We start from the raw sequence: 26,691 nt of genomic DNA on the forward strand, positions 1-26,691 counted from the left end.
ATGATCGGAGTTCGACCTAGATTCCCGTCTCGCGTGGCCGGAAGTTGTTGTACTACTTCAAAAAGCGCTTCTCGCTGGCTATCCGACAAGACATGTTCCGTGACCAGGTCACTAGGCTCGCAGATGTGTTTTTCCGGTATTTCGATGGTTGGCATCTCCAAGCTGTCATCGGTTGAACTCTCGAGGTCTTTCGCAGATTCCGCTGGGCTGATTGGATGGATTTCAAAGCATATATTGTCATTTGTGACACCAAAATAGTCCTCAACTCGCTGAAATTCGATCATATTGATCGCTTCTTCACCAACCGGGGAAAAACGGGGACCCACCAGACGGAATCCAAACTTGTTCAGGAAATCTACGCCTAGAATTAGGTCCTTCTTCATCTCAGGCACGACGATCGTGGGAAGGACGTGGGTGGTAGACTCGTAGGACAGGGGTAGATTCACGTAACCGAGACATTGATACGGCGTACCATCAGCTGTCGTAATCTGGAGGCGAAGAGGTTGAATCTGTAAGCCCAACTTATTCAGCAAGCCCAGCGAGCTGATCACCGACAAACTGGCACCGGTGTCGGCTAGCGCTTCAATCTCCTCGGATAGAACTCGAACTTTGAGGTGTGGGCAACGGTGAGGGATCGTGTTAATTCGATGCGAAGTGTTGAAGACAGAAAAAGGACGGTTGGGAATCTCCGGAGTATCAGATGGGGTAGATCGATTCCCTGGATCCATCCCATTTACTCGTTTTTTTCATCCTCATCCGACCGAGTTCGGAGTTGATGTCCATTGGGGCACTGGAACGCGGTCGTACCCGTGTGTCCACACACGTGGCAAAAGTACACCTTTTTCTGGTCGCACTCCCTCCACATGTGTCCCGTCTGGCGACAATTCCAGCACATCGGCTTCCTGTTCTCCCCTGCAGAGTCCGCAAGCTTCTTGAAACGACCATGAACCGCGCACACATCGGCGTTCAACAACTCATCCTCAACCTCTGCAGCTCCTTCTTCCAAGTCCACTTGGTAAACGGAAGCTTTTTGTAGACCTCCGAGGCCGTCGAGCGCATCGAGCTTGTAACACAGCTGGGACAGATGGTCAAGCGACTGAATGGTGGCCAAGACCAAACTACGCTTGTAACTCATCTTCATATTTTTGGTGACCAGATAGTACAGCTCCGCATGAGACATTTTACGAGTGAGGCGTTGTGCCAATCTCTCAATCTCTTCGAGATATTCACCGAACGGTTCATTGGGACGTTGTTTACGTTTGTCCAACAGGTCACGAGTAATGAGATCCCGGTTAGGATTGTCGTAGCGCAACCGGAGGTATGTTTCCAAAGTCTCCCAACTGTCGAATCGGTCATGGTAGGTGGTATACCACACCGCCGCACCCTCGCGGAACAACAAATGGGCGTGCATTCGTAGATCTTGTTTACTGATGTGGTAGGACTCGCACATAATGTTGATCTGGCGCAAAAAATCTACCACGGGAACGGAATTCGTACCGCCGGTGAATTTCGGCCATTTTTCAATTATGTTGCACTGCTGGTGCGGTAGTCGTCGATATCTGTCACCTTGTATCGCTTGGACATCCGGAAACCCTTGGTGCACATCCCAAGACGGTCTTGGGGCGAGATTAGACTCTCGACGGCGCCGTGACTCGGCATGAACTTGGTTTTCCTCTGGCAGTTCAAATAATTCTTCTCCACGTGACATGCTTCTCATTTCAGGCTTCCCTGAAGTTTCTCGAGCGGACAACTGGAAAGGAGGTGAGGGTACACGCCTCGCTGGGGGTTGCTCCTGCGAAATCCGTAACATCTCCGAATCTCGACGCAAATCAACCTTGGCCACTTGTTCGGCCAAATCATCTACGGCTTCTGGAGGGACCGGTGTGCCATTGGCTTGCTGCCTCATCATATGTTCCAGACACGCACGAATGTAATTTTGCACATCGGAAGCATGAATAAACTCATTCATATCCCTTTCATCGGCAGGTTCATTTTGAATTGTCGGCGTTGGAGACGATGTAGCTGCTGAACGGCCCATGTTCCCTGATTGAGGCTGCTGCTGCGGCGGAAGTGGATGCGCACTCCCAGACGTCGGTCCAAACAGGGTTCGCGCAAAGTCACCGAGGGGTGGCGCCTTTCGCCTTGGATCCTCCGATATGGCAAGCGTCGAGTTGTCCACGCCAGCGGCGGCCGATTGCTCCCATCGCTGCGGATTCGACATCGGTCTTCCCAACTCAGACTGCTTCGTTGCCGCTGGGGAAAATCCGGACAGCCATTGGTTATAGCTCGATTGACCCCTAGGGGCCGGTACTGGGGCAGCCAGCAGATCACGAGAGGCTTTAGGTTTGGTCCCAGTATACGGATTAAGCGAAGGCTGCAGCGTCCTGTGAGTCGTTGCGGACGACACGGACGACGCGCGCGTAGGACGATCGTCAAGAATTCCGCCAACTGCTCCTTCCTCGAAATCCGTCGTCAGATCCACTAACTCCTGGACCAACTGTCCCGGAGTCGCTGTGGCCAAATTCGAATGCACCGTATGGATTCGCATCAGGGGAACCTGTCGGCAGACATGGGCTAAATCAATGTTGTAGTACCTTCTTGAGAGCCGCTCGATGCTGTCCAATAACGCCTTCCGCTGCTGCAGATGTTCTTCCGTTTCCGGCGAGTATCGTCGAAGTCGCTTGTGATAGTGAACCAGTCGAGAGTAGCAATCATCATCACGATTAGCATCCAGACAACGCTCCATTTCCTTCAGCTGTCTCGGGATCTTAACCAAGTCCTCCGCTAGCGAATACGTCGAAAAATGTACTTCTACCGGATCCTCGGGTTTTTGCAGCAAAGCGCGCAAATTCTGCTGGCGCTCGCGTAATCCACCACGAACAGGTGTGGCACGTAGGCAAAATTCATACTCCATTTCATCCTCTTTGAGGCTGCATGGGTCACTGATGTAAACGTGATCCATTGTTTTGATTCCAACTAACACTTTTGAAATAACTCGTTGACAATGATCGAAAATATATTTTAAAAAAAATCAAACGAAATCTAAATTAATAGTAACCAAACCGAAATAGGGTGACTGCGAATCAAATTAAGGTCTATTACGGAGGTAGAACAAAATATTTGAATTGTATTTGGTATATTGCAGAAGAAATGATGGAATATGATTGTCTTGAAATAAACTATGCTCAATAATAGTTCAGAAAACCCAACAAACTTCTATCAAAGTTCCCAAACTAAACCCAACTTTGAGACATAGTACACTATTGCTACTATTGTTACGGGCCCCACGTTGGGCGCCAAAATGTAACGAATTCTTTTGCGCGCAAACTAGCAGCAACTTAAGCGCCACTCTTCCAAGAAGAGGTTGCTGAAGCGTGTTTCGAGTCCCGGCTTGAGGCTCTCTCACAGGGCGGGTTAATAGGGCAAAAAATCCGAGATCACATGACACTTCCAAGTGGCTTATCCGTTTCCCAAAACTAAACTACTATTGTATTGATTTACCGCAAAGAAAAGGATTAAACGAAAGTTCTACCGGCGCAAGAAAGTTCAACTAATTCTCCCAACCCAAGCAAAGAACGTGACACAGCTCAATCCATTAAACACAAGCCAGCTTATATGTGAAAAGACTCAAATTTGCTTGTATTTCCGTGTATTTTGGGCCCTAAGCTTTGCTTGTGTGACGTCACGTTTCTTCTTTCTTACAGGGGTTTTCTTCGAGCTCAGTTTAACATCAGGTTAAAAAGTGCAGATCTGACCTTGTTTGGCGGTTCCACCGCGATTCAGCTGGCTGGCAGGATCGGCAGGACAGGAAGCATGAACAGGTTCTTTGTAGACAGTTTTCGCGTAGTCCCACGTTCACGCGTACGGTCGGTCGACCAGGTGGACTCACCACGCGCGTGCGTAATCCAACAGCACGGACACTCCCGCGGCGACGTTTTTCACCACAATTTTGGAGGTTGGCGATTGACGTAGCGGAGACACACTTCCGGTCGAGCAGTGCGTTAGTTCGTAGCACCGCCACGAGGTGCGCTCCAGTTGCTTGCGAGCGTCGGGTGCTTGCTTCGCGCGATGTTTTTGTGGAGATCCCTGCGTTCACTACGGGGTGGCGTCGGTTTTCCCAATGAGTGACGCCCAGTCACGTGGTTAGGGTGGTTCAACCTAACCTCGAACGGATGTTTCGAGCCGCGAATTCGGTCTCGCGCCGCTCCAGAAACCGCTCCAGACTCGCTCCCACGTTGAACAGTGGGTTTTCGCCTGTTCAACAGCAAAGTAATCTCACTTTCTAGCAGTTTACAATCATTTAGCCAGCACTGCTTACCTGATCTTTTTTGCGAACTAGATTTTATTGATCGGTGTGCGACTTCAAAAGCTTGGAATTGGCTAAGCTCTATATTTGAACACAATTCAATTTAGTTTAAGATTTTAATATAATTTAGGAATTCTTACTTCGACTTTGGTCAGCAGAAAGCACGTGCTAACCACTTGCGAACCTAATGTAACGTTGCGGCTCACGAACTAATACAAAAAATGCTAAAAAATATTAGTTTAGAAGAAATTCCTAAGCCTGTCAATCAAAAAACTCACTATAGATTGACTTTAATCGCACCACTAGTCGCACCACTAATCACACTTTCACTGACTTGCATCCGCTGAACTTAACTGGCCAACAGTCTCCACTTGAATATTCTAATCCCCGATGTAGAACATTTCTACAGCAAATTCTTGCTACACGAACGACATCCGTGTGATAGAATCGTCATTACATCTCCTTTTCTCATATGGCAATCAATAGGGGCATCCTTATCACACACATTGAGTGGATACGATCGGGTTTTCCCGTTTCTTTCCCATTTTTCTATTGCACCAAATTTTGGTTTAAGACACGCTTTGCCCATCTTTTAACAATTTTACGGATAGCCACGGCCAGGGTAATGAGATCTCGATCGTGAGTGCCGAAATGAAAAGAAATGAACCACAATTGCTTCCTCTACTCGGTAAGAGATGGCGCTCTCAAATGCAAAAGCTTTTATGATTAGCAAAAAACCACGATTGAGGCATAATAATTTCTAATGGGGTAGTTAAGGGTTACAAATCTAATACAAAAGAACCATCGGATAAGATCAGCTGTTCGATCGGAGTTCCTAGCGAGCAACGGCCCCGGAAAGCTAGTTGACCACTTGATCGTGCAGCGCATGGTCACCGGAGTGGCCAGAATCTTCAGATTATCATGTTAACGACATGGTTAGCGACACGGCCCTTTTCCGCTGAGATTTCCGATTAGTTTTGCACCAGCTGCTGGATCTCGAACACCCGGCAACGGGCCGCGTCCAGCCGCACCTTCGCGCTGGGACATGTGGTCAATCATAATGGTTAGATGACGCACCTGCTATCCGGCCGGATGTTGCACATTCAGCCATCCGGGAAACCGAAATATTTCTGCAATAAGAACGCCTGTAACCAACCTGACAAAAACAAAACCGACCAAAACAAACTTGATTGCAAGAGATTTTCGATGCCCCCCTTTGTGCGGATGTCACAGTCTTCTACGACGGAATGGTGGTAGATGGACTAAATTGGCCAAAATCTGGAACAACTCCGGTAAACTAAAAAAACCTAAAAAAACACGCCACACGCACGAGCACGATCAGCACAATCCAAAAACTCACAACAGATTTAATTAATTACCTGTATAAAAACCAGGGCGGCGCTAGTGGTACTCGCTGCAAAGGGAGTTACCGACGACACGACAAGACACTCGGAGGAAAAATCTGATTGAAAATTGGTCCCGCCGTGAATCCCGTGAAATCACCGTGAGCCACCAAAGTCACGGTAAATCGAAAGACCCCTTGGTTTTCTCACAAAATAAAATCGACTTGCAACACTGATCGAACAGCAATATTTACATTTGAAAATTGATGTTTACAAACACTAAAATTCATTTTTTTTTTCAATTTGGCTTTGTTGGATCTCCTGCTAGCCATTCCGGCGAACAGTCCGTCGTCACGCATCGATTCCGACCATTCCGGCAGTGAAATCAGCAGCAAGCACTCGCGAGGTACTTCTCGCTCTTGCCGACGCTTCGGTTAGTCTACGCTGGAGATTCTTTAAGCTCGGGAACCTATGCGAGACCTTTCTTATCTATTTCAGATTGGCCGTCGACTACTCGATCCCCTCGTAACGGACGTCAAGTGCACCAAGCTGCTGGTGGAGGACATGAGCCGTATTTGAAGGGTCCCCGTCATGAAGATCCACCGACTGTATGTCCTCGCGGGTCATGGTCAAACTGCCCCGCTTCATCGACGGCGATGCCAAACACGACTCCGCCGATTCTTGATCATGCCGCGTTCGAGCTGGTTCAGTAGTTGGCGCAGAAGGGGGACGATTACGACGTTGAAGTTGACGGATAGATCGTGTGGCAGAAGCATTTGTCGAATTGGCCCAAGACGGCGCCACTTAGCGTTCATGCGGAACGGCATTCGACGGCGGTGGTAATCTTGCTGGCGTCGTTGGTTGATTGACCGATACATATCTGTCACGTGGCTTGGAAGGAGGAAATCATGATTATTAAGGTGGCGAAGGAGAAGAGGATCAAGATTATGTGTAATGTTTGTCCGCACTATCTGTTTCTTTCTACGGGGGATCTTGACCGGATTGGATAGGGCCGGTTGTGTGCTGTCCTAAGGATCAGCAAGCCCTGTGGGACAATCTGGACGTGATCGACGTGTTTGCTACGAATCATGCGCCACACACAAAGCGGGGATTGGAAATGCTTCTACCGCTACTGTTGACCGCCGTCAACGAGGGTCTTCTCTCGCTGGAAGACCTTATCGCCAAGTTCTACAAGAAACCCAAGCGGAACATCGGCCTCCCGCAAAAACCCAACTCCATCGTCGAGGTTGACATCAACGAAGAGTGGATCATCCTGGAAGTCCTGCCGCACTACAAAACTCGCTGGTGTTCGCTGGCATAGAGATCAAGGGGCGCGTCCACCGGGTAGTTCTGCACGGTTGTTCTCGCTAATCCGGGCTACGGCCTTGCCGGCAACGAGTCCAACTCGGAGTTCATGAGGAAGCCCCTTAAAACCACCCAACTTCTCCACTTCTTCGCATCCGCTGCGACTCCACCCTCAACTGCGGCAAGGACGTCCTCCTTCCGGCCGCTAGCCTTACTCCGAAGGAACACAATGGACGGCAAGCAAGTACTCAGCGTTTCGATGTTCAGCAAGAAGCAGCTCAACGAGATCTTCAGCATTGCGCAAACGATGCGAGCTTGTTTAACGAAAGATCACCGTTGGACGACCTGCTGCGCGGGAAGATCATGGCGTTCGTTTTCTACGAGGTCAACACGCGGACCAGCTGCAGCATCACGGGGGCTCTCGGAGGTCGCGAAATCTACATAGATGAAACGAGCTCCTCCGTAAGAAGGGCGAGACCCTCGAGGACAGCAACTTTGTAATGGCCGGCTAGTCGGATGTGGTAGTGCTGCGACATCCGGAACCGGGAGCGGTCTCGAAGGCGGCCCACCACTGCTGAAAGCCGCTGATCTACACCGGCGACGGAATCATAGAACATCCCATGCAAGTCCTTCGGGGCATCTTCACCATCAGGGAGGAAATCGGAACGGTCAACGGACTGACCATTATCATAGTGGGGGATTTGAAGCGTGACAGGACGGTTCACTCGTAGGCGCGGCAGTTGACGCTGTACAACGTAAACGTGCGGTACATCAGTCCGAAGAGTTTGGACATGCCTGAGAAAATTACAAACCTGGTCAAGGCGCGTTCGGGATCTGCTCTTTTAGCTTCTCCACGTACTGCGACTGCTGATTAATCTGCTCACACACTTTTCTACTCCGGCGCGGCCTATTCGCCGGCGTTAATCGACATGGCCATCGTCAAGTCACTAGGAGTGGCCGTCACGGACAAATCAACTACCGGTTTGAAAAATAAAAACTCCTCGCTCGGTTTTCTGGTTTTTAACACGTCTTCTAGGTCAAACTACCAACGGGCATTTCCACCGAGCGACTCCTGCAGAATCGCTGTGGTCAAGTGGTTTTTCTCCACAATCACCAAACGACCCCCCCCCCCACCCAACCTCCCATAATTGTTAAACCGATTCAAGTTTGTCGGATACCACCCAAGTTTCAATTGAATCTTGACTTCGCATACTGCTTGCTGTCCATAAAGAGTAGATTCCAGGGTACCTCGAAGCGATCCAACAAGGAAACCCGGATTCTCATTCCTTGCAAGGATTTGGTGCCAAATGACCAGCTAGTGCAGCAGGTGCAATCTGATTTTTAACATGTTCCGTTAGGATTATGACGTGGCCGTCAGTTCATCGGTCCTCAGGCACCATGTACTTCTCGGGATGTCGAATTTATTCACTTTTCCCGGAACTAATTAACAATCTGCCAGTTCCAATCTGCGTCTGGTAGGTAGTTGTTCCGAGGGTTTCGGTACCGGAGGACGCGAAAAGTAGGCTCCCGGCATCATCCTCTCGGTTTTCAGCGACCAGGTCCTTCTCCGGATTCCCTTTTTTTTCCTCAAAACTTGCCGTTTCTGACCTTGCCAAATTTTCGTCATTGAAAATATTTTTGACAGATTTGACATTTCTCGATGTCAAAAGTCACCCACTCAGCGCGTTCCGTTTGAATTCCGTTTAGAATTCCACTTGAGCGAAAAAAGTTCGATTCGAATTCTAAACAGTGTTCGTTTTAGATTCTAAAACGCATTCCGTTTCAAACGCAACAACCGGTTCCGTTTGATTTTTCGCCGCAAATCGGTTCAAGCGGAATTCAAATGGAATCGAAACGGAATGGACGTGTTGGCTTTGACAGTTGCTTCTTCTTCTTGTTTTTTCTTGCTGGTTTTCTTTTTTGTTTTTGTTGAATCCATTTTAAATTGGGATTCAACCCTAGAAATTGATTAAACTTTTTTATGATTTTACTTTTTTTTTATTTTCCCTTTATCTAATCGTTAATTAAAACGCATCCCAACCCCGAGCCCGCTTTATTTTTTTGTTTAGCAGAGTTACACAGATTTTTTTGTTCCTCTTCCTCTATAGGCGGTTCACAACGACATTCTTGGCGCACCGGTTGACACTTTTGATCTCTTGCCATCGCCTTCGCCGAGCAGCTCCAGTTGGCCAGATCAAAGCGGGAAGTCTTCAGGACCTCGACGGCGGGTACACTTCCTGGCCGCTTTCTCTATGTCCTGACGATGGAGTCGAACAGCAACTGGGAATGCTGGCCGACGACACCTGCTCCGGATCATCGCCGCCTTCAGCGGTCTTGCATGGTTTGTTCATGTACTTGCTCCGCTTCTCGTAAAGATCTTTATCAAAGACGGTAACTTCGACGGCACCCTCGCCGATCCGTTGGTGGCTTCGTTACGTTTGATAAAACAAGCTTCTTAGTTGTCCTCTCCGAAAAACGGGTGGGCGGATTGTCCACGATCGGGAGTGCGCCCTTGTCGCTGATCACGACGACATCTTTGGAAAGGGTTCGGTGCATTGTTGGCACACTCTCTGGCATTCAGGAAATTGCTGAAGCCGCCTCTGATTGGCTGTTGCCATCTTGCGCCCTCGTTGGCCGGAACTGCTGCTGCTGCTGAATTTGGCCGGGGAAGCTGCATCTGAAAGGAGGAAGGAATAAAATGTGTAATGTTGATTATTGCACCAATTCCACTCCGTTTCGAGTTAATTGAAGGAAATATCCAAATCACCTTGGGAGGAAGATGCGCCATTTTCCATCACGTCGCGAAAACTTTGAAAATTAGCTCCGAAAAGTCCAAGATCAGCCATCATGTTTGACGTTTCTTAGAAAGCCGCCTCACAAATACACTCAAAGAAAAACCGCTTCGGCGAATCGAGGCGAAATGTCACCGAGGTTCCGTCTGACACCAGCAGGTGTCGCCCTTGTGCAAAAATGGTTAAACGGAATCGAAACGGAGTCCAACCGGAGATTCCGTTTAGAAAATTTCGAAACAATTTTCGAAGCGGAATTCGAAGCGGAATGAACCCGTCATGCGGAAAACCGTTTGATTGGGCAGCTGCTCCAACAGAGCTGCCAAACTGAAGCATTTTTCAAAGAAAATCCAGTTTGACGTTTCCAGTTCCAAAGGAACCGGAGGGGTAGGCCGATTTGGTGCCCACTTTTTGGAGTCGAGTGGCTTGTCGTGTCGTCGGAGTTACCCTTTTGAAAGGGTAAAGCCAGTGAGGTGAAGTCAAAGGGTGGTTTTCAACCTTTTAAAAGGATAAAGTGTACCCTTTTGCAAAGGGTAATCCTCGAATACCGTTTAAAAGGATACTTTCAACCCTTTGAACCGGTAACTTTAGTTTTGAGTGTATTGTTGAGTGATTATAAAACAGTTCATTTACCAGTAAGAAAAAAGTCATGCTGTGCTTGAACATCCTCCTACTTTGTAGATGTAAACAAAGTGGGATCATTAAAAAATCACGTTTATTAAATAAAATTATTAAACAAAATTTATTAAATAATCCATTGTTTAATGCTCAAATTGGTATCCGGGCAAAGTGTTGCTGTATTTTCATGACAAATTGTCACGGGGTTGGGCACAAGGTTGATCCGTAGCGCATTGGATTTACTTCCGTAAATATTCCGTAAATATCGTAAATATATATAAATATTATTCACCTGCACGATATTCGGCACAACATTTTGTTCAGTGTGGATAATGACAGTTAAGAACTGTCACTTGTTTGTTTCCTTCGTTTACAAACTGTCACCGCTCCAATATTTTTCGAGCATGAGGTATTTTTTTTCATTTGCGGAACCGATCCTCGCAACAACCTTCCCCGCAATCCTCCAGCAATCTGTGCATGAAGCCCAGTGCGGATCTGCGCTCCGACCCAGAAATTGTTGACAAGACCATCGACTGCCTCGGACTTGGGGTGAGTAATCCTCCGATCTTTTGCTTCATTTCTAATCGTTCCGCCTTTGCAGATTTCACCGGAAGTCGATCCGAAGGTGCGGATTTGCGCCGGCTGTGCCGAACGCGTCGACGCGCAGCACGCCTTCCGGACGCGAGACCTGCACTGCAACAGTTACGTCGAGAACGGGCTGGAGGACAATGAAGACGAGGAAATGTGCCGGTTCTGCTTGAAGGCGGATGGCGGGGCGGCGTTGGTCGAGATGATTCCGGGCGGCGGCGGGAGCGTGGCGGATGAGCTGCAAACGGTGCGGGATTGTTTAGGGGTTGAGATCAACAGCTGGGACACGGTGACGAAGATTTGCAGGGATTGTGTGGGCGGTGTTGGCTGGATTACGGGAGGAATTTTCGCCGACGGCCGTGCCGGTGAAGCTGGAGGACTTGACGGATTCGTACAGCATTGGCAGCGAGAATGGGGAAGGGGGTGAAGGTTTTGAGTCGGACAGTTCGACGGCGGATAACGGGGAGAAGCGTGGGAAAAGCGGAAGGTCGCGGCACGGTCGCTACCGTGGATTGGAAGTGACCACGAGGATCGTAACTTTGACGTGCTGGATGAAACGGACGAGGCGGTTGAGGTGGTTTTTGAGGAATATCCGTTCGATCTTCGGTTGGTCTTGTCGGACGGGAGTTCGCTGTGGCTGTGTTCAGTGCAAGCTGCGAGATTGTCGCGTGAAGCTGAAGATTGATGCGAAGGGAATGTTGGCCACCTTCGGGGGATCAATCGACAAGCACAACCACATGAACGAGCTGGACAAGCTGATGGAGTGTCCGGAGGGGAAAGGGGTGGTTCAGTTTGACGGTAAGAAATTGACCACGCGTTGAGGCTACTCGGCATTCGGGATGGTTCGCTGGGGCAATTCGTACGAATCAGCGGACGACGTCGCGAGTTGCGATTGAAAAGAGGGCCGATCAAGAAGGTTACGTGAGTAACGGGACTCAAACGTCCAAGTCTAAATGTTAGGACGGAGCGGAGGATGGAGTTTAAGCGAAGGTGAGGGCCAATAATGTGGATATTTACAAAATCCTCCAGCAGAAGGATCCCGCGCGCATCTTTAAGGTGCTTCGGCACATGGTCAGACAAATGACAAATTCGGCAAATAAAAACCGTATGCAACGCAACGCGTTGTCTCATAATTATTGTTTTTTTATCATATTTAGCAATACAAAAAAAAATAAAGCTGAAACCACAAATAAAAAGAAAATCCAAGAAACTTCAATGTTCGTCTCTCATTGAACTCCAGGTGACCAAATTAGGCCAAACATGCATATGCAACAGCTTGATGCGTCTGCAGCGTAGACGCGTGCAGGAAGTAATCGCCGGCGACTTTTCCTTGGCTTGTGCAAACGCGTCCCGGACGAGCTTGGCAATGTATCCGATGAACATCTGCACCAGTTGTTCAGGATCTTGGATATGTCCTTGTGCGTCATCGGCAGCACAACGGCCTCAATTAGTTTCTGGATTTGCTTGTCCAACCCGCCAAAGTCCGAGTAGTGCTCGGTGGGCCGTTCGTCCACCTCCATCGCCTTGACGCGCGCGTCGTACTCGGCCGAAAGTGTTTCCAGGATGAGGTACGACGTACGAGTCCTTGTTCACTGTCATCGTCCGGCTTGAGCTTCTCCGGAACAACCAGGCAACGAGCAAAAAGTACGTCTGTCGTGTCGTCCGTCGTGTCGTAGTCTTGATCACGGGGCGCTTGCCCTTCCGTTGGTAGTCCAACACCACCACCGCACGGTCGTCTTCCGTCTCCTGCGGGTCCACGTTCAGCGGCTCGATCGGTTTCTACTGATCTTGGTATCCCGTCCCGATAACTCCTCGGGCGTGCCTTGCAATCCAAAAAATGTGGCCGGAGAACAGCAAAATCAAGGGATTTTTTTTTGTTTGTATACAATCAGCAGTGCGTGCGTTTGCGATGACAGCTGTAAAAACACTGAAATAAAATTCATAGAGGAATCGTGTATACACGTGAATATGGATGCACATACGGATCAACTTATGAAATATATGCAATATATTTGGAGTGACCACCTCGTGCAAATTGTACAAAGAAAAGATTTATTTTCGATCGTATTGGGGTTTCCAGATTGGATTTTGGAGTAATTTCAATGAATGCTAGAAATCTGTTAAATTTGGTTCGATTTTTTTTGTGGAGGTCAAATATGGGTAAAATATGATTAGTTAGAGTCCCCAAAGCATATTCATAAGAAGTTTGAGTGATATCAACATGAATGCACAGAATTTCTGTGACTTTATTGAACAAATACCCCATAAAATTGAAAAATAATCTTCAAAAAAAAAGTTGCTCTAGACCCCCCGACGAAATATTTCGGTATACCTACCCCGCAAAATGTCGAGAAAGACCCCTTCTTTCACGGTGCCAAATATCAGACATACCGAATTTTATATCATTAGTTTGTTCTTTAAAACACTCCGTGTTTATCACCCTCATCAAGCACGATAGTGAAAAAAAGTTTATTTACCTGTTTCTTTCCCTTTTGCTCAAATTTTCTTAGCGCCGTCTGAGCGATTCTCTCGCTGGATTGTATGTTCCAGGTTACGGGGAATTCTACGTGGGAATATTATCCAGCAGGATCGCCAATGTGGAAATCCACTTCCCAGCGAGAGAATCACCCAGAACGGCGACTCTTTAGAATCGAGCTTCTTGCTCGGAACACTGACAGAAGCTGAATGACGCGCTCTACGTAGCTGTCATTCTGCCGAGGAGGATTTTCGGTATAACATTATGCCGACAAGCACGCTATAACAGCGTGTAACCTAGAGACCCTAAATAGACAGACTGGCCAGAAAAGTTGCATCCAACATATGCATACTACACAGGGACATGTTTGATGAGCATTACCTATACATCCGGAAGGACAGTTTGCACCAGTTCTGGAAGGACCGTCTGTACGAAAAGGAGCGTCGTACTCGGTGTACTTCCAGAGGTTGGAGCGAGATCCGACGAACCTGATCAAAACTATCTACCTGGAATACCGAAGAAGTCACCGGTGAGTATTGAGAATGGGTTCAGTGTCTAGCAAATTTTATTTACTTTTAAACTCTTCTAGCAACTCCCGCCCTCAAACGCTCATCTCGCGACGGCGCAGCTTCGGCCGGATGAACTTTGACGGCGAGTTGTCAACATCTCACTATGGGCCATCCCCATACAAACAGGCGGCCAAATTATATTTTTGCTTTTTAAATGTGTTTTCATACAAATTTAGGTAATTGTATGGTATTGAAATGGTATACGTCGATTTCTATGACTTTTCATGTTTTTCAATAGTTGAATGTTTATAATAAATAGTCTTTTCATACATTTGCAAGTACAACAGAATTGCGTATATATAGTATTGCGAGTTTATATTATTAAATTATGGATAAGCTAATACATCCCCACTTTAAGAACACAACCCGCCCCCCTCTTTTTCCCCCTCCCCTCCCCCCCTGAAGGGTAGCCAAAAAAATTTTGTTAATCGTAATAAATTCATTTTAAGTCAAATATTTATTATTTACTGCTGTGTGTTTCTTTTTGTGAGTCCATGCCATATAATTTGAGACCCCCCACCCTTACGGGCATAAATTGCGAAATTTTTAACTGTTAAATCAAATAACAGATTTTTTTTTCAGAATATTTATTCTGAAGTAAGGCCGTTGCAAATATTTTTTGAAGTTTATGTCCCTCGACTCTGACCAAAGTCGAAGTGTGGCAAAAAAATAAAAAAAAGTATAAAAATTGAAATTACGAGCCATGATTTTAACATTAAATGTTGAGTTTTCAAACAGCCGTAAGAGCCACCGTGACCTCCGACACTTAATTCCATTTTCTCCAAATTGTAACTAAATTTCATTTATTTTTTGTTGGGGGCACTTGAAAGACGTGTAGATGAACAATCTAAAGCATTTTTGATATCGATTTTTCGTAAAAATGTCGAATATCGATGCAAAAAGGCTTTTTTACCATTGGCTCTTAAGTCTTTTTGAAAACTAATCCGAGAAATGTTGAAATCATAATGAAAAAAGTGTTTTAAATTGCATTATACACCTGTCCAGTTGTTTTGCCATCATTAGTTTCCAAAATATCCATAAATTGACGAAAATTTTATTTTTTGCGAATTTTTTTTTGCGTTGTTGTACATTGGAATTTCATAAAAATTCAAAACATGTTTAAACAAGCCCAAACATGCTAAATATGATTATCAGAGCAGAAAAATGCACTTTAGATTGTTTTCAGTTGATTAGACTTCCATTTCCATGGAAATTTTGGAGTTTTTTGAAAACATATTTTTTGTGGTTTGGTTGAGCGTTTTAGCAGAATGCATTACTATGAATACAAAGAGACGAGTTGTTCCTTTTAAATCCGCTATATATTTTTAATATCTTGACAGATACGTATTTCGTCTACTACTTGCAGACTTCATCAATGTTCTGTTCTTGACTATTTTTTTTTGCCCCCTGATTTTTCAGACCAATTTTGAAGGGGGGGGTGGGGGGGGGGCGTCATAAACTTTGAAAAATATTTGCATCGGCCTAAAACGATAAAATACAAATATTCATACTGAGATTATCCATTCTCCAGTTTTGCTTGAGAAACTTCGGTACGAATACTTTATTTTTACTATGGTACTCAATTTTGAATGTAGGCAACAGAAAATTCCAATAAAGTCATTTCGAACTTCATGGAATCAGGTATTGATTTTTTGAAGCGACGATGCCCACGAAGTAGGTAGCAAAGCAAGTGGCCATAAATAGGCATGCAAAACAATCTTAGAATAAGATTAAATACCATAGGACCCATCAGAACCGGTCCCACCGATCTCCGGTTGCCACATCCGGAACCGCATCAGAAAACAGTGTTAACCAGTCATGCGACGTATCAAACATCTTGATTTTGGATGGGGACATTATACACTCCTCTTTCAAAAATATGAAGTTTGATATGTCGCAAGAATGGTTTTAGGAATTTGCCAAATATGATCTTCGGATGTGGCGACCGGAGAACCTGGAAACCGGTCAAGGAGGCAAAAATACATCTTAAAAATACTCTCCATCCAAAATCAAGAAGTTTGATACGTCGCACAACTAGTTTATGCTGTTTCCTACTGCGGTTCCGGATGTGGCCACCGCAGATCGGTGGAACCGGTTCCGATGGATCCTATGGTCTTTAATATTATTCTAAGAAAGTTTTGCATGACTATTCATGGTAGAAAAAAGCGTATCAGTTCACATTTGGATAAATCTGACACTTTTTTTTCCAAAAATCCGGATCTTCCGGTGGCCTGTACTCCGGCTACCGGTCCGTGCAGTGCGTTTTTTCATCGGATTATTGTTCCTAGTACAAAAACGAAGCTTTTGGTGTATAGCAATCAATGGTTTGCGCGAAATCATGTTGCGGTAATTTTTTAGGCCCTTTTTTCCAACTGTGCAATGCCTTCATTGAAAACTGGTAATTTCAAACTTGATTTGTTGCAGTTGAGTCTTTTTACCGGACGGACGCGTTTTTTAATTCGCTCTACACCTTATTTTTATTTACCTTCACTGACCCAGTCCACAAACGTAAACGTAAACATATTTATTTTTTGTCGCGCGTCGCGTGTGCACTTATTAACAAACGTAAGCAAAATGCAGTGCTATGTGCCGACGTGCTCTTCACCCTTCGACCAACAATACCTCTGGAACTGTTCGGGCATTTGTAATTGAAAATCTCACGCAGCCTGTATTGGGGTCAAGCGTGGCTCCGAAGACGACTTGCAACTACATGTACTTCCTATATGCAGCCTTTGTCGAAATAACCTACATATGGAAATCGACATTAGAAAAATAATGCAGCATCATTTAGAAGGCAGTCATATGATCTTGACTCACATCAAGACCAATGACAAGACAAATCAAGAAGCCCTTAATGAACTGCATAATAAAATCATAGGCCTGCAGGAAGAAATTAAGAAATCTGCAGAAATCGCAAGTCGAATACTTTCGGCAGTATTAACACAGGCACCGGCAATGGACTTCCCCTTAAACGAAGTCAGAAAAGCATTTGAAGACACCACCTCGGACCAGAATAAAAAACTCGCTGAATCATTCTGCCGTATCCAGGAAATTACGTCATCCCACCGGGATGACATAATTAAAACAATTGCCTCAGCAGAAAAATGCCCCTCGGACATAATTTTAGCAGTCCACGATGAAGTGAGGGCCCTCACTTCATCCATCAAAAAAACTGCAAGACAATGAAATTGAAGTCCGGCAAAAATCACTGGCAGAAGAATTAAACGAACAAACCGTACTGGAAATCGAATCTGGCTGGCGACTTATCGGCAGCAAAAAAATTTGGAAGCCAGACTGGACCGACTTCGACGCCAGGCAGCGGACTCGCCGTCTTCAGGAAAAGGAAGCCGAAAAAGCACGTCGCCGCAACCGAAAACATCGTCAACAAATTCAGCACCAGCAACAACAACAATCACAACAACACCATCAGCAACGCCGGCAACAGCAACACCTGCAGCAACAACAATCACATCAACATCTTCGTCGGCAACAGCACCAGACCAACTGCAACTCTGACGCAGGCCGAAACCCAAGTACGTCACATTTTAACTTAAAGGACAATCAATTCGACCAGGACAACGCAAGTAGCAGCAACTTTTTCACTCATTCGTCAACCAAATTGTCCGACAAGGAACTTCTAGACCAGGCAAGGGTCGAATTTTCTGGCCAACCTCCTACTACATCGAATTCAAACTTCATCAACTTCCGAAAAGGGGAAACCATCAACCCCTACCGGAAGGAAAAAACGCCAATCGTCCCACCTCTAAACGCCACCACGCCGCAGCCAGCAAAAACGTCATCACAAACTCCTGAAGTAACAGACAGTATGTTCTGTCTGGACCCAATGAAGCCGCCCATAGTACGCCTAACTGAACAGTCTGCAGTCGGCGATGGCCGTTTCCTGCTGGCCAGACTCCGCGAAATTAAAGTCTATGACAATCTCAGACTATACTTGGCGTATCTGAAGGACCAAAAACCGGACGTCTGCATAGACGGACTAACACTAACCAGCATGCATGTCTTTTTTGCATCCAATGGCCTGCCTACTGAACCTGAACATCTTATGAACATCTTCATGGAATACAACTCAACAATTGGAATTTCACCTAAGCAAACCCTCACCGACCTGGAAACCTACAGGAAATATGTAACAACTAGAAGACTTCAATACCTGCAGCATTCGCGCGAAGCCGCCAACAAATTTTACCTGCCGACATCGTCGAATTTTTACAAGCATTGACGCCTTCTAACACGGAAGAAGAAATGACACCCTCGCAAGAGGCAGTAAGTACTATTAATAATTTAAGTATGTCTCCAAAAATTTCTTCAACGGAACAACAGAAGGCGAATGAAATTCTAATTTATTGTCAGAATTGTCCTATCCCTCGGTTTTTCCGCATAATGTCATTTGACGTTAGTGCGATCAAATGTAACCAATACCAACACATGTAAGAAAGGTATAAATAAAGAAGCGAACATGTATCGCGCCCTCTTTCCTTTTTGGACAACAAGCTGAACACATCTCTTTATTCCAAATCCGACGTCTACGCGAATACCAGTATATTTTAATTAGCGACGAGGAATTAAAGAACTGCGCGGCGATAAATCGGTGATTTTCTTTCGTTGGAGTGACGGTGTGGACGGTAATAAAAGTTCTATCTTCCTCACGGGGGATTAAGTCGTTCACTTTGTGTAGCGAAAAATCGCTGAAGAAAACAAAAGCTGAAATTCACCAGTGTCGGGATGCTGGTCTCGCGGCAACCATTTTGTTAGGTGAGAGGAGCAGCGACGCAAGTAGCAGCGGTTGTTAAGCCAGTGATTGACCGGAGTGCTGTTGGTTTGGAAGCAATTTTGAGTAGTGTTGTTCTGCTGGTCGCGGGGGGCGATTCCAGCGTGGTTTCTGTGTGAACCGCACGTTTTCGGCGAATTGTGTGTAATTTGATACTGACTGTGGTGCGGTTGATTTTTGTGTAACGGCAGGAGGCGTGCAACTAGCGAGGAAATTGGCACGGTTCAGGGAAAGGCCATCGGGAGTGTTGTCCGTCGATTGTGTAACAAAAGGGTGCGGAAGTGGGTAGCGGTGGATTTTATACGGACGCCTTTTGGGCGCTGATGGTCGGGCGACGCGACGCGGCGAGCGTTGATTTTCTTTTGTTGTTGGGGAGCTGAACACGCAATTAGTGGGCTATTGGCAAGCGGAGTTTCTTCTGCTGTTGGGCATGGACGATTTCGGTGCTGGTGTTGTGATCGAAGACGAGTCATTTATGGGGGTTTGTGTTGCTTGATGGCAAAGGCAGACGGAGACGGTGGAGTAGAAAGCTTTTTTTTTGTTCGATCTGGATTTTTGGTGTAATTGAGATTTTTTATTCTCTCATTTTGCTTCTTTGGAAATTTTGATTTTATTTTGATTTTAAGGAAGGGTTCGAAAGGGATTACTACTTCATTGAGATGTCAGAAATGGCACGTGTTACGGATGCGTCCGATCGACTAGCTTAATTTTCATGCAAATTCAAGTGTCGGGGATGTCAGAAATCGATTTCATGACGATCTGTGGTCCGTTTTTTTTTCTCAATTAAAATTATACAGAATGAGCTGGATAAGGCTCTTTAGTGAATTGTGTTGATGGAAAACTGAAACAAAAATTGGACATAAATCGGAGCTGACTTAGTCCGCGCTTTGTTTTAGTCAAGGAACTCAACTGACGAATCAATAGGATTTCGTGCAGTCGGTAAGCTGAGGCGGAATCTGTGGATTCGGGGTAAGTTTAAGAACGTGGGCCATCTGACAGAGTTTGGCGTGGTGTTGTTGTGGGGGGGGGGTATTGGGTTGGTTTCTTGAGGGAATCTCAAAGAGAATTTGCTGAAGGAGGAAGGTTTGACTTTGGACTAGTGGACAAGTTCATAACAACATGGGGAATAGCAAAACAAAAGTTTTAACGCATTAAACATTCAATAGGGGGATCTCAATTGGGAAAGTACAATTATTTCACCAGACAATACATTACATTCAAAAGACAACAAACACAAAGACAAGGGTTGTCACGGTACGGAAAATTAAGCAAAATGATGGGTTGAAGGCAAAATTATCCAGAAGGCAAAAATTCTAGATTTAGCCTTATATAAAATAAATTATAATTCACCGAAGGTTCAATAACAAACTCAAAAAAAGGTATTATGACAAAAGTATGATAGGAGATATCTAGACTAGAATTCGTGTGATTTTTGTGGGGAAAAATGAGTCATTTAAGCAAAATTGCTTCAATGATTCTTTAACAAAAATTAGTGGAATTTCAGGGTGAGAGTATGAGATGTTATTCCTGCAAAGAAGGTGGTGAAATTGGTACGCAAAATGCGGAATTGTTATCCAATATAGAATTCATTAAGATATAACGTCATGCATGAAAAATTTTTATGTTTTTGAACACAAATTATTGTTAAATTGGAATGAAAAAAATAGAGGACAATGGTTGAATTGAATTTGATGATAGTTGCTTGTAAAATGACGCATTTTTCATTGATGATGTTGATATTGATCTTAAATTGGGTATTTAACCCAAATTTGGGAGGATGATTCGTTTTTTGAATTTAAATGTTTTTGATAAAATATTTTTTGTGATATTGATGTAAATTGTGATAGTGCATGGATTGGGGATGATAATGTTTGATGGTTTAAGAGATTTAAGGTGAATAAGGTGGATGTGGCGAAATTGTGCCATGCGGGATTGGGAAGAAATTTGGATTTTAATTTGGGTAGGGATTATTTTTGATTCGTGATGATTTGGAAAAGGAGCAACATTTAGCAGTGAATAATACAGTGGGTTCGATTGAACAAGATAAATTACAGGATACAATTGAAGCTAATTTTAGAAATACCTCGGATTGCGAGAATGTTGAGAATCTTGATTTGGAGTTTGTTTTTGAATCTTATAAAAACATGAAACATGTGCAATTTGACAGTTATGAAAGTTTTAAGGAAAAATTGTTGATTGGAAATGATTTTAATTGTGCAATTGAGATAAATGTTGATAATAATCATGAGGATTTAATTTTAACTCCAAATTTGGATTCAATTAATGAAACTTTAAAGTGTGTTAGTTTAGATTACATTTTATTTGACAAGGTTCCTGAGAATTCAGAGCGGCAATTTGACAGTAACAATTTGAGTTTAATTGAACTTATGCTATGTAGGCAAAATTTGGAAAACGAGTGCACTATGCCAAACATTGATTTAATTTTAACAATTTTAATGATGAATTTTGTGATTTTAAGCCGAGTTGGCGTTAAAGCGATGGAAAACACGTTGTTTCAGTACACAAAGATGGTAACAATTTTGACGAACATTGCAAACATGCAATCTATTTTGATTTTGTGTAAAGGATGGGCTAAAATTTTAGACAATCGCTTTGTTAACATTTTTTGTGGTCGGCATGATCTAAAATTTGTGGACGATTGCTTGTTGTTAAATGACAAAGTTGTAGAATCGCTGGATTTTCAAAGCGAGAATAGGAAATGCTTACAAGTCATCTATGCCAGATCAATGAAACTGTTTTGGAAAACTCATGTTTGGTACTATATCAAGAAACAACAAATGTTGGACATGAAATTGTTTGGCTGCAACAACACAAATGTCATCGTATTATCAAAATGTCTGCTTGAAATTCTCTTTATAGAGCCGATTCAATTGACGAATGGAGAATTCCATAATTTGTTTTTGTTGATAAATATTGTAAATACTTTTAACTTTTACGATGGTGGTCTATCAAAAGCGAAGCTGTGTTTTATAAAATTGCAAAGGCATCAAATAATGTATTATAACAAAGTAATATTTAATAATAAAATTTTGGTAGAAAACCTGATATTTGAGAAAATTTTCTGGCATTGGTTGCTGAAAGTAAAAATATTTTGTTCCTTGCAAAGGCAAATTTTTCGAAGGGTGGTGAAAAGGGTGATTGCCAAGACTGGAATTAGAAAAGTTTCTTTTGCTTGTTTGATGAAACAAAACATAAGTATGTGCTACAAATATAAACAACATTACAATTTAAACACCTTTAAAACTGGTAACGTGATGAATGACGGATTGTCAAACTGCCTAGTTAATAGACTATGCACTTGTAATTCTGATTGTTTCAGTATCCAATATTTGTTATTTAATGTTGGAATTTTGATCATTATTATTAAATCTTATTTCTTATCATTACAACAGAAATGGAGCACACTGCAACCAAGAAGCGTTACCGTTGGAGTGGTGAATCATGGAATGTCGATGGGCATGCGGCTGGCCATGGCTGGTCGGGTGCAACGTTCGGGTGGTTGCATTGGATACAACACGGTGTCGAGTCAGGCTGGATGTGGCCAGGAATATCGGTTTCGACGGGTGGTCTCGGCGAACCGATACAAGTCGATGTCGATGAATGGGAATCGATCAAGGAGCAGTACGGCGGCTTATTTGCTGGTGACCTTCTTTCGAAGAACTCAGAATTGTTTATTCTTAATTATTTGTGAACATTCAGGACTGTTTTGTTCTCATATCTAATTAACTTTTGATTTTGTTTTATATCTTAAACTGATAAACTTATTAACTGTACTTATTGTATTTTCCTATTAAAGGGTGAAGGAATTGTCCTATCCCTCGGTTTTTCCGCATAATGTCATTTGACGTTAGTGCGATCAAATGTAACCAATACCAACACATGTAAGAAAGGTATAAATAAAGAAGCGAACATGTATCGCGCCCTCTTTCCTTTTTGGACAACAAGCTGAACACATCTCTTTATTCCAAATCCGACGTCTACGCGAATACCAGTATATTTTAAGAATTTCAATCGCATGAAAAGCCCAGGCAAAATGAAGGAAATTTCTTTAAACATTCTCTCACATTCTTTCGACATTATTCTTGGAACTGAAACTAACTGGGACGAAAGCGTCCACCCTGAAGAAATTTTTGGAAACAATTATTTTGTATTCCTAGGCAATAGAAATTTAAATCTCAGTCAGAAAAAGTCAGGAGGCGGCGTCCTCTTAGCCATAAATGCCAGACTTAATCCAAAAGAAATTGTAACTGAAAAACATTTTCAATTTGAACAGGTCTGGGCCAAAGCCACTATTGCAGGCCAAGTACACATTTTTGCATCAGTATACTTTCCGCCGGACCATGCAAATAAACAGTCGTATGAACTATTCTTTAAAACAGTAGAAATCATAACATCAAAAATGGAACCGGAAGTAAAACTTCACATTTATGGCGACTTTAATCAAAGCAAAGTCGAATTTATATCTGACAAAGAAAATGAAGCAATTCTTCTCCCAGTCATTGGGGAAAATGAAACTTTGCATTTTCTCTTTGACAATATTGCAATTTATGGACTTTTCCAAATCAATCATGTAAAAAACCAAAGAAATTCATTTTTAGACCTTTTATTCACTAACTGTATTGAAGACTTTCATGTACAAGAATCTGTAACCCCCCTTTGGAAGAATGAAGTCTTCCATACAGCAATTGAATATTCTATTTATGTCCATAAAAACACTTTGCCCATTGACTGGGAATATGAAGAAGTCCTGGAATACAATAAAACAAACTTTGTAGAAGCCAAACGTAAACTACTTGCAATTGACTGGCAAAATTTATTTAATAATGAAGGAAATGTCGACGAATTAGTAGGAAAATTCTATACGGAAATTAACACTATAACATCTGAAACCGTACCTACTAGAAGAAGACGACGTAATAACACAGGCAATAAATACCCAGTGTGGTTCACTCCACAACTAAGAAATTTAAAAAATAGAAAACAAAAAGCCTACAAACTATACAGAAACAATACAAATGACACAAATCTTCTGAATTATCTGAATATTTCCGACCATTTTTTTTCGGCACTCAATTCTGCCAACGAAGAATATAATAGTAAAGTCGAATCGGAAGTCAAATCATGCCCGATAAATTTCTTTAATTACGTAAAATCCAAATCCAAAAGTAGTAACTTCCCATCGCAAATGCAACTGGACGAAAATGTAGGCAGTAACTCAAAAGAAATTTGCAATCTTTTTTCAAAATTTTTCAAGAAGTATACACCTCATTTTCCGAAGAAGACCGCGACCGCGACTACTTTTCATATATACCGGAATTTCCAAATGACGTCACAGTCAATTCTTTGTCAGAAACGGAAGTACGCCAGGCATTGAAGGAATTAGACTCATCAAAAGGACCAGGACCCGACGGAATAGCACCTGCATTCCTAAAGAACCTTGCAGAAGAATTGACATATCCACTGCATCATCTTTTCAACATGTCAATAAATACTGGAAAATTCCCACAAACATAGAAAAAGTCTTTTTTGGTGCTTATTTTCAAGTCAGGCCCAAAATCAGACATACGTAATTATCGCGGAATTGCCCTTTTGTCTTGCATTCCAAAACTTTTCGAATCTATTATAAATGAAAAAATCTTTCAGCAAGTAAAAAACCGCATTACATGTAAACAGAACGGCTTTTTTAAAGGCCGCTCTACTAGCACCAACCTTTTAGAATTTGTAAATTTTACACTGAATGCAATGCATAATCGCAATTTCGTAGAAGCAATTTACACAGACTTTAGTAAGGCATTTGACAGAATCGACATACCATTATTAATCTTCAAGCTGCAGAAAATTGGAATTCAACCGAATCTTTTGGAATGGCTTAAGTCATATTTGACTAAGCGCGAACAAATTGTTCGCTTCCAAAATGTACTATCGGAATCAATTCACGTCACCTCTGGGGTTCCGCAAGGATCCCATCTAGGACCTCTTCTTTTCATCTTGTATGTAAACGACATTTCCTTCATTCTTAAAAAAATTAACGTACTTGTATATGCAGACGACATGAAATTGTATATGGAAATAGGAAATGCCAATGACAGTCATGTATTCCAAAACGAAATTAATCTTTTCTACACATGGTGTAGTAAAAGCCTACTCCAATTGAATGTAAAGAAATGTAATTCCATTGCCTTCAGCAGAAAACATGAAACACCAAACATAACAGTATTATTAGGAAACCAACCAGTAGAAAAATGCAAAGTAGTACGTGATCTAGGTGTCATCCTAGACTCACAACTAACTTTTGTAAAACACTATAACACAATAATAAACAAGGCAAAAAGTACATTAGGCTTTATAAAGCGCTTTGCATTCAACTTCCAGGACCCGTATACTATTAAATTACTCTATATAACGTATGTTGGAATACTGTAGTATCGTCTGGAATCCATACTATGCCGTACACCAATCACGTATTGAATCTGTCCAAAAACAATTCTTACTGTACGCACTACGTAAACTTAACTGGACTGCATTTCCTCTCCCATCGTATGAAGCACGCTGCATGCTCATAAACATACAATCATTACAAGAACGTCGTAAATTTGCCATGCTCTCTTTCATCAACGACATTATTTCTCAACGCATACAGTCAGCAGCATTATTTTCAGTAATACGCAATAGTATTCATGAACCAAGCCGTACTCTTAGACATTCACAACTTTTTAGAATAACTGCATACACGACAAATTATTTAAAAAATTCGCCATTAAATCAAATGATGCGCTTTTATAATGAAAATTCACAGTACATACATTTCGACATGTCTAACCCGGAACTACGAAAAAATCTGTACAATAGAAATAATATCTAGTATGTAAGAAAATTGTAAGTAGTTTACATAAGCTTGACGAATAAACAATAAACAATTATTGAAATTTGGTGAATTCCAATCCAGTTTCATTTTGATAACACTTATTTTTAATCTTGTTATTTTTCAGAAGCTTCAAGAACTTCAAGCACAGGCCGTTTATCAATGACAAATGCATTCGATGTGGTGAAGAATATCACTAAGAACAGTTGCATATGGATCATTTCCGTTTTTTTCACTAACTTCAACTGCTGCACTGAAAATGGTATGAAAATACCAAATTTTGGTATTACTTGTGCAAATACCAGCGACCAAAATGTGCTCTTGGTTGCCCAGTAATAGATGGCCACAGGAATACCAAAATACCAAAATTTGATTTTCCAAGGGAAAAAAAAAAGCAAAGCAATCCACTTTAACGACCCCCCGGTCTTTTGTGGGCTCTGTTGCAAGTTTCTGCTCATTTATAGGCGTCCGAAGGTTATGTGTGGTGAATCACTCAAAACCTCTTTTACGCTAATGGACCGACGTTTTACTTCCCCATCCGATAGAAGGCGTGGTCAGGCAAATCTCGTCTCGAAAAATGCCACCGGGTCCGTCTGGGATTGAACCCAGGCCATACTGGGGTGAGAGGCTACCACGCTAACCACTAACCACCGGACCCGGCTATCTCAACCCCATTGTTCGTTGATTTCCGAACACGCTTTTGACAGCTTTCAGTCGTTCCAATTAGCGAAATTGGATTCACTTATACGAATTCAGTTCCATTTTAATCAGCGAATCCGTTTTGTATATTAAAAGGTTAGTTAGTTACTGGTGCCGTGTTCTTTCTCTCTGCGTCCCGCCTGTCCCTCCTCCCAACCGCAGTTACAACAGATAGATTCCTCTGTTACCGTTTTCGCAATTTCCGGTTCTGGTGCTAGCGGATTTGCCGTTGCGAAAGTGACCATCTTTATCTTAACTTTTGAGGTTCCCGGTTTCTACGGGAAAACCGCAACCGCAGGGATAGCGGTAGTGTTGGAATTTCTGGT

The 26,691-nt window shown here is 43.3% G+C and overlaps 2 protein-coding genes and 1 pseudogene across 5 annotated transcripts in view; 2 read left to right on the forward strand and 1 right to left on the reverse strand.

The window, feature by feature from the left end:
- The window catches only part of LOC128092492 (sideroflexin-2), a 154,370-nt gene that overhangs the window by 127,137 nt on the left and 542 nt on the right, over positions 1-26,691 (forward strand). Inside the window, exons 6-7 of one of the 3 annotated variants that reach the window (XM_052706390.1) lie at positions 13,785-13,954; positions 14,015-14,172. The exons of the other annotated variants lie outside the window; for them this stretch is intronic. Coding sequence (XP_052562350.1) covers positions 13,785-13,917 — 133 coding nt within the window. The 3' untranslated portion in view covers positions 13,918-13,954; positions 14,015-14,172. Of the gene's footprint in view, positions 1-13,784; positions 13,955-14,014; positions 14,173-26,691 lie in introns of those variants that run through there. 3 annotated transcript variants of the gene reach the window in all.
- Positions 594-5,731, reverse strand: LOC120431579 (uncharacterized). Of its 2 annotated transcripts, none has more exons than XM_039596692.2 (4): positions 4,585-5,731; positions 4,447-4,515; positions 4,319-4,387; positions 594-4,254 (listed from the first exon to the last, which is right to left on the reverse strand). In XM_039596692.2, the coding sequence occupies exon 4, from the start codon at positions 2,960-2,962 to the stop codon at positions 734-736; it is 2,229 nt and encodes a 742-aa protein (XP_039452626.1). In that variant the 5' UTR covers positions 2,963-4,254; positions 4,319-4,387; positions 4,447-4,515; positions 4,585-5,731; the 3' UTR covers positions 594-733. The 2 variants fall into 2 exon arrangements, with proteins under 2 accessions (XP_039452626.1, XP_039452625.1); XM_039596691.2 differs by having other exon boundaries at positions 4,447-4,530; positions 4,585-5,728.
- On the forward strand, positions 5,976-7,940 carry LOC120431583 (CAD protein-like; annotated as a pseudogene).

This window comes from Culex pipiens, chromosome 1 (genome assembly GCF_016801865.2).
Source record: "Culex pipiens pallens isolate TS chromosome 1, TS_CPP_V2, whole genome shotgun sequence".
In the NCBI taxonomy this organism is placed as follows: domain Eukaryota; kingdom Metazoa; phylum Arthropoda; class Insecta; order Diptera; family Culicidae; genus Culex; species Culex pipiens.

Excerpts from the sequence above, each read along its gene's own strand:
- LOC120431579 (XM_039596692.2), bottom strand. The coding sequence starts at position 2,962 with ATGGATCACGTTTACATCAGTGACCCATGCAGCCTCAAAGAGGATGAA.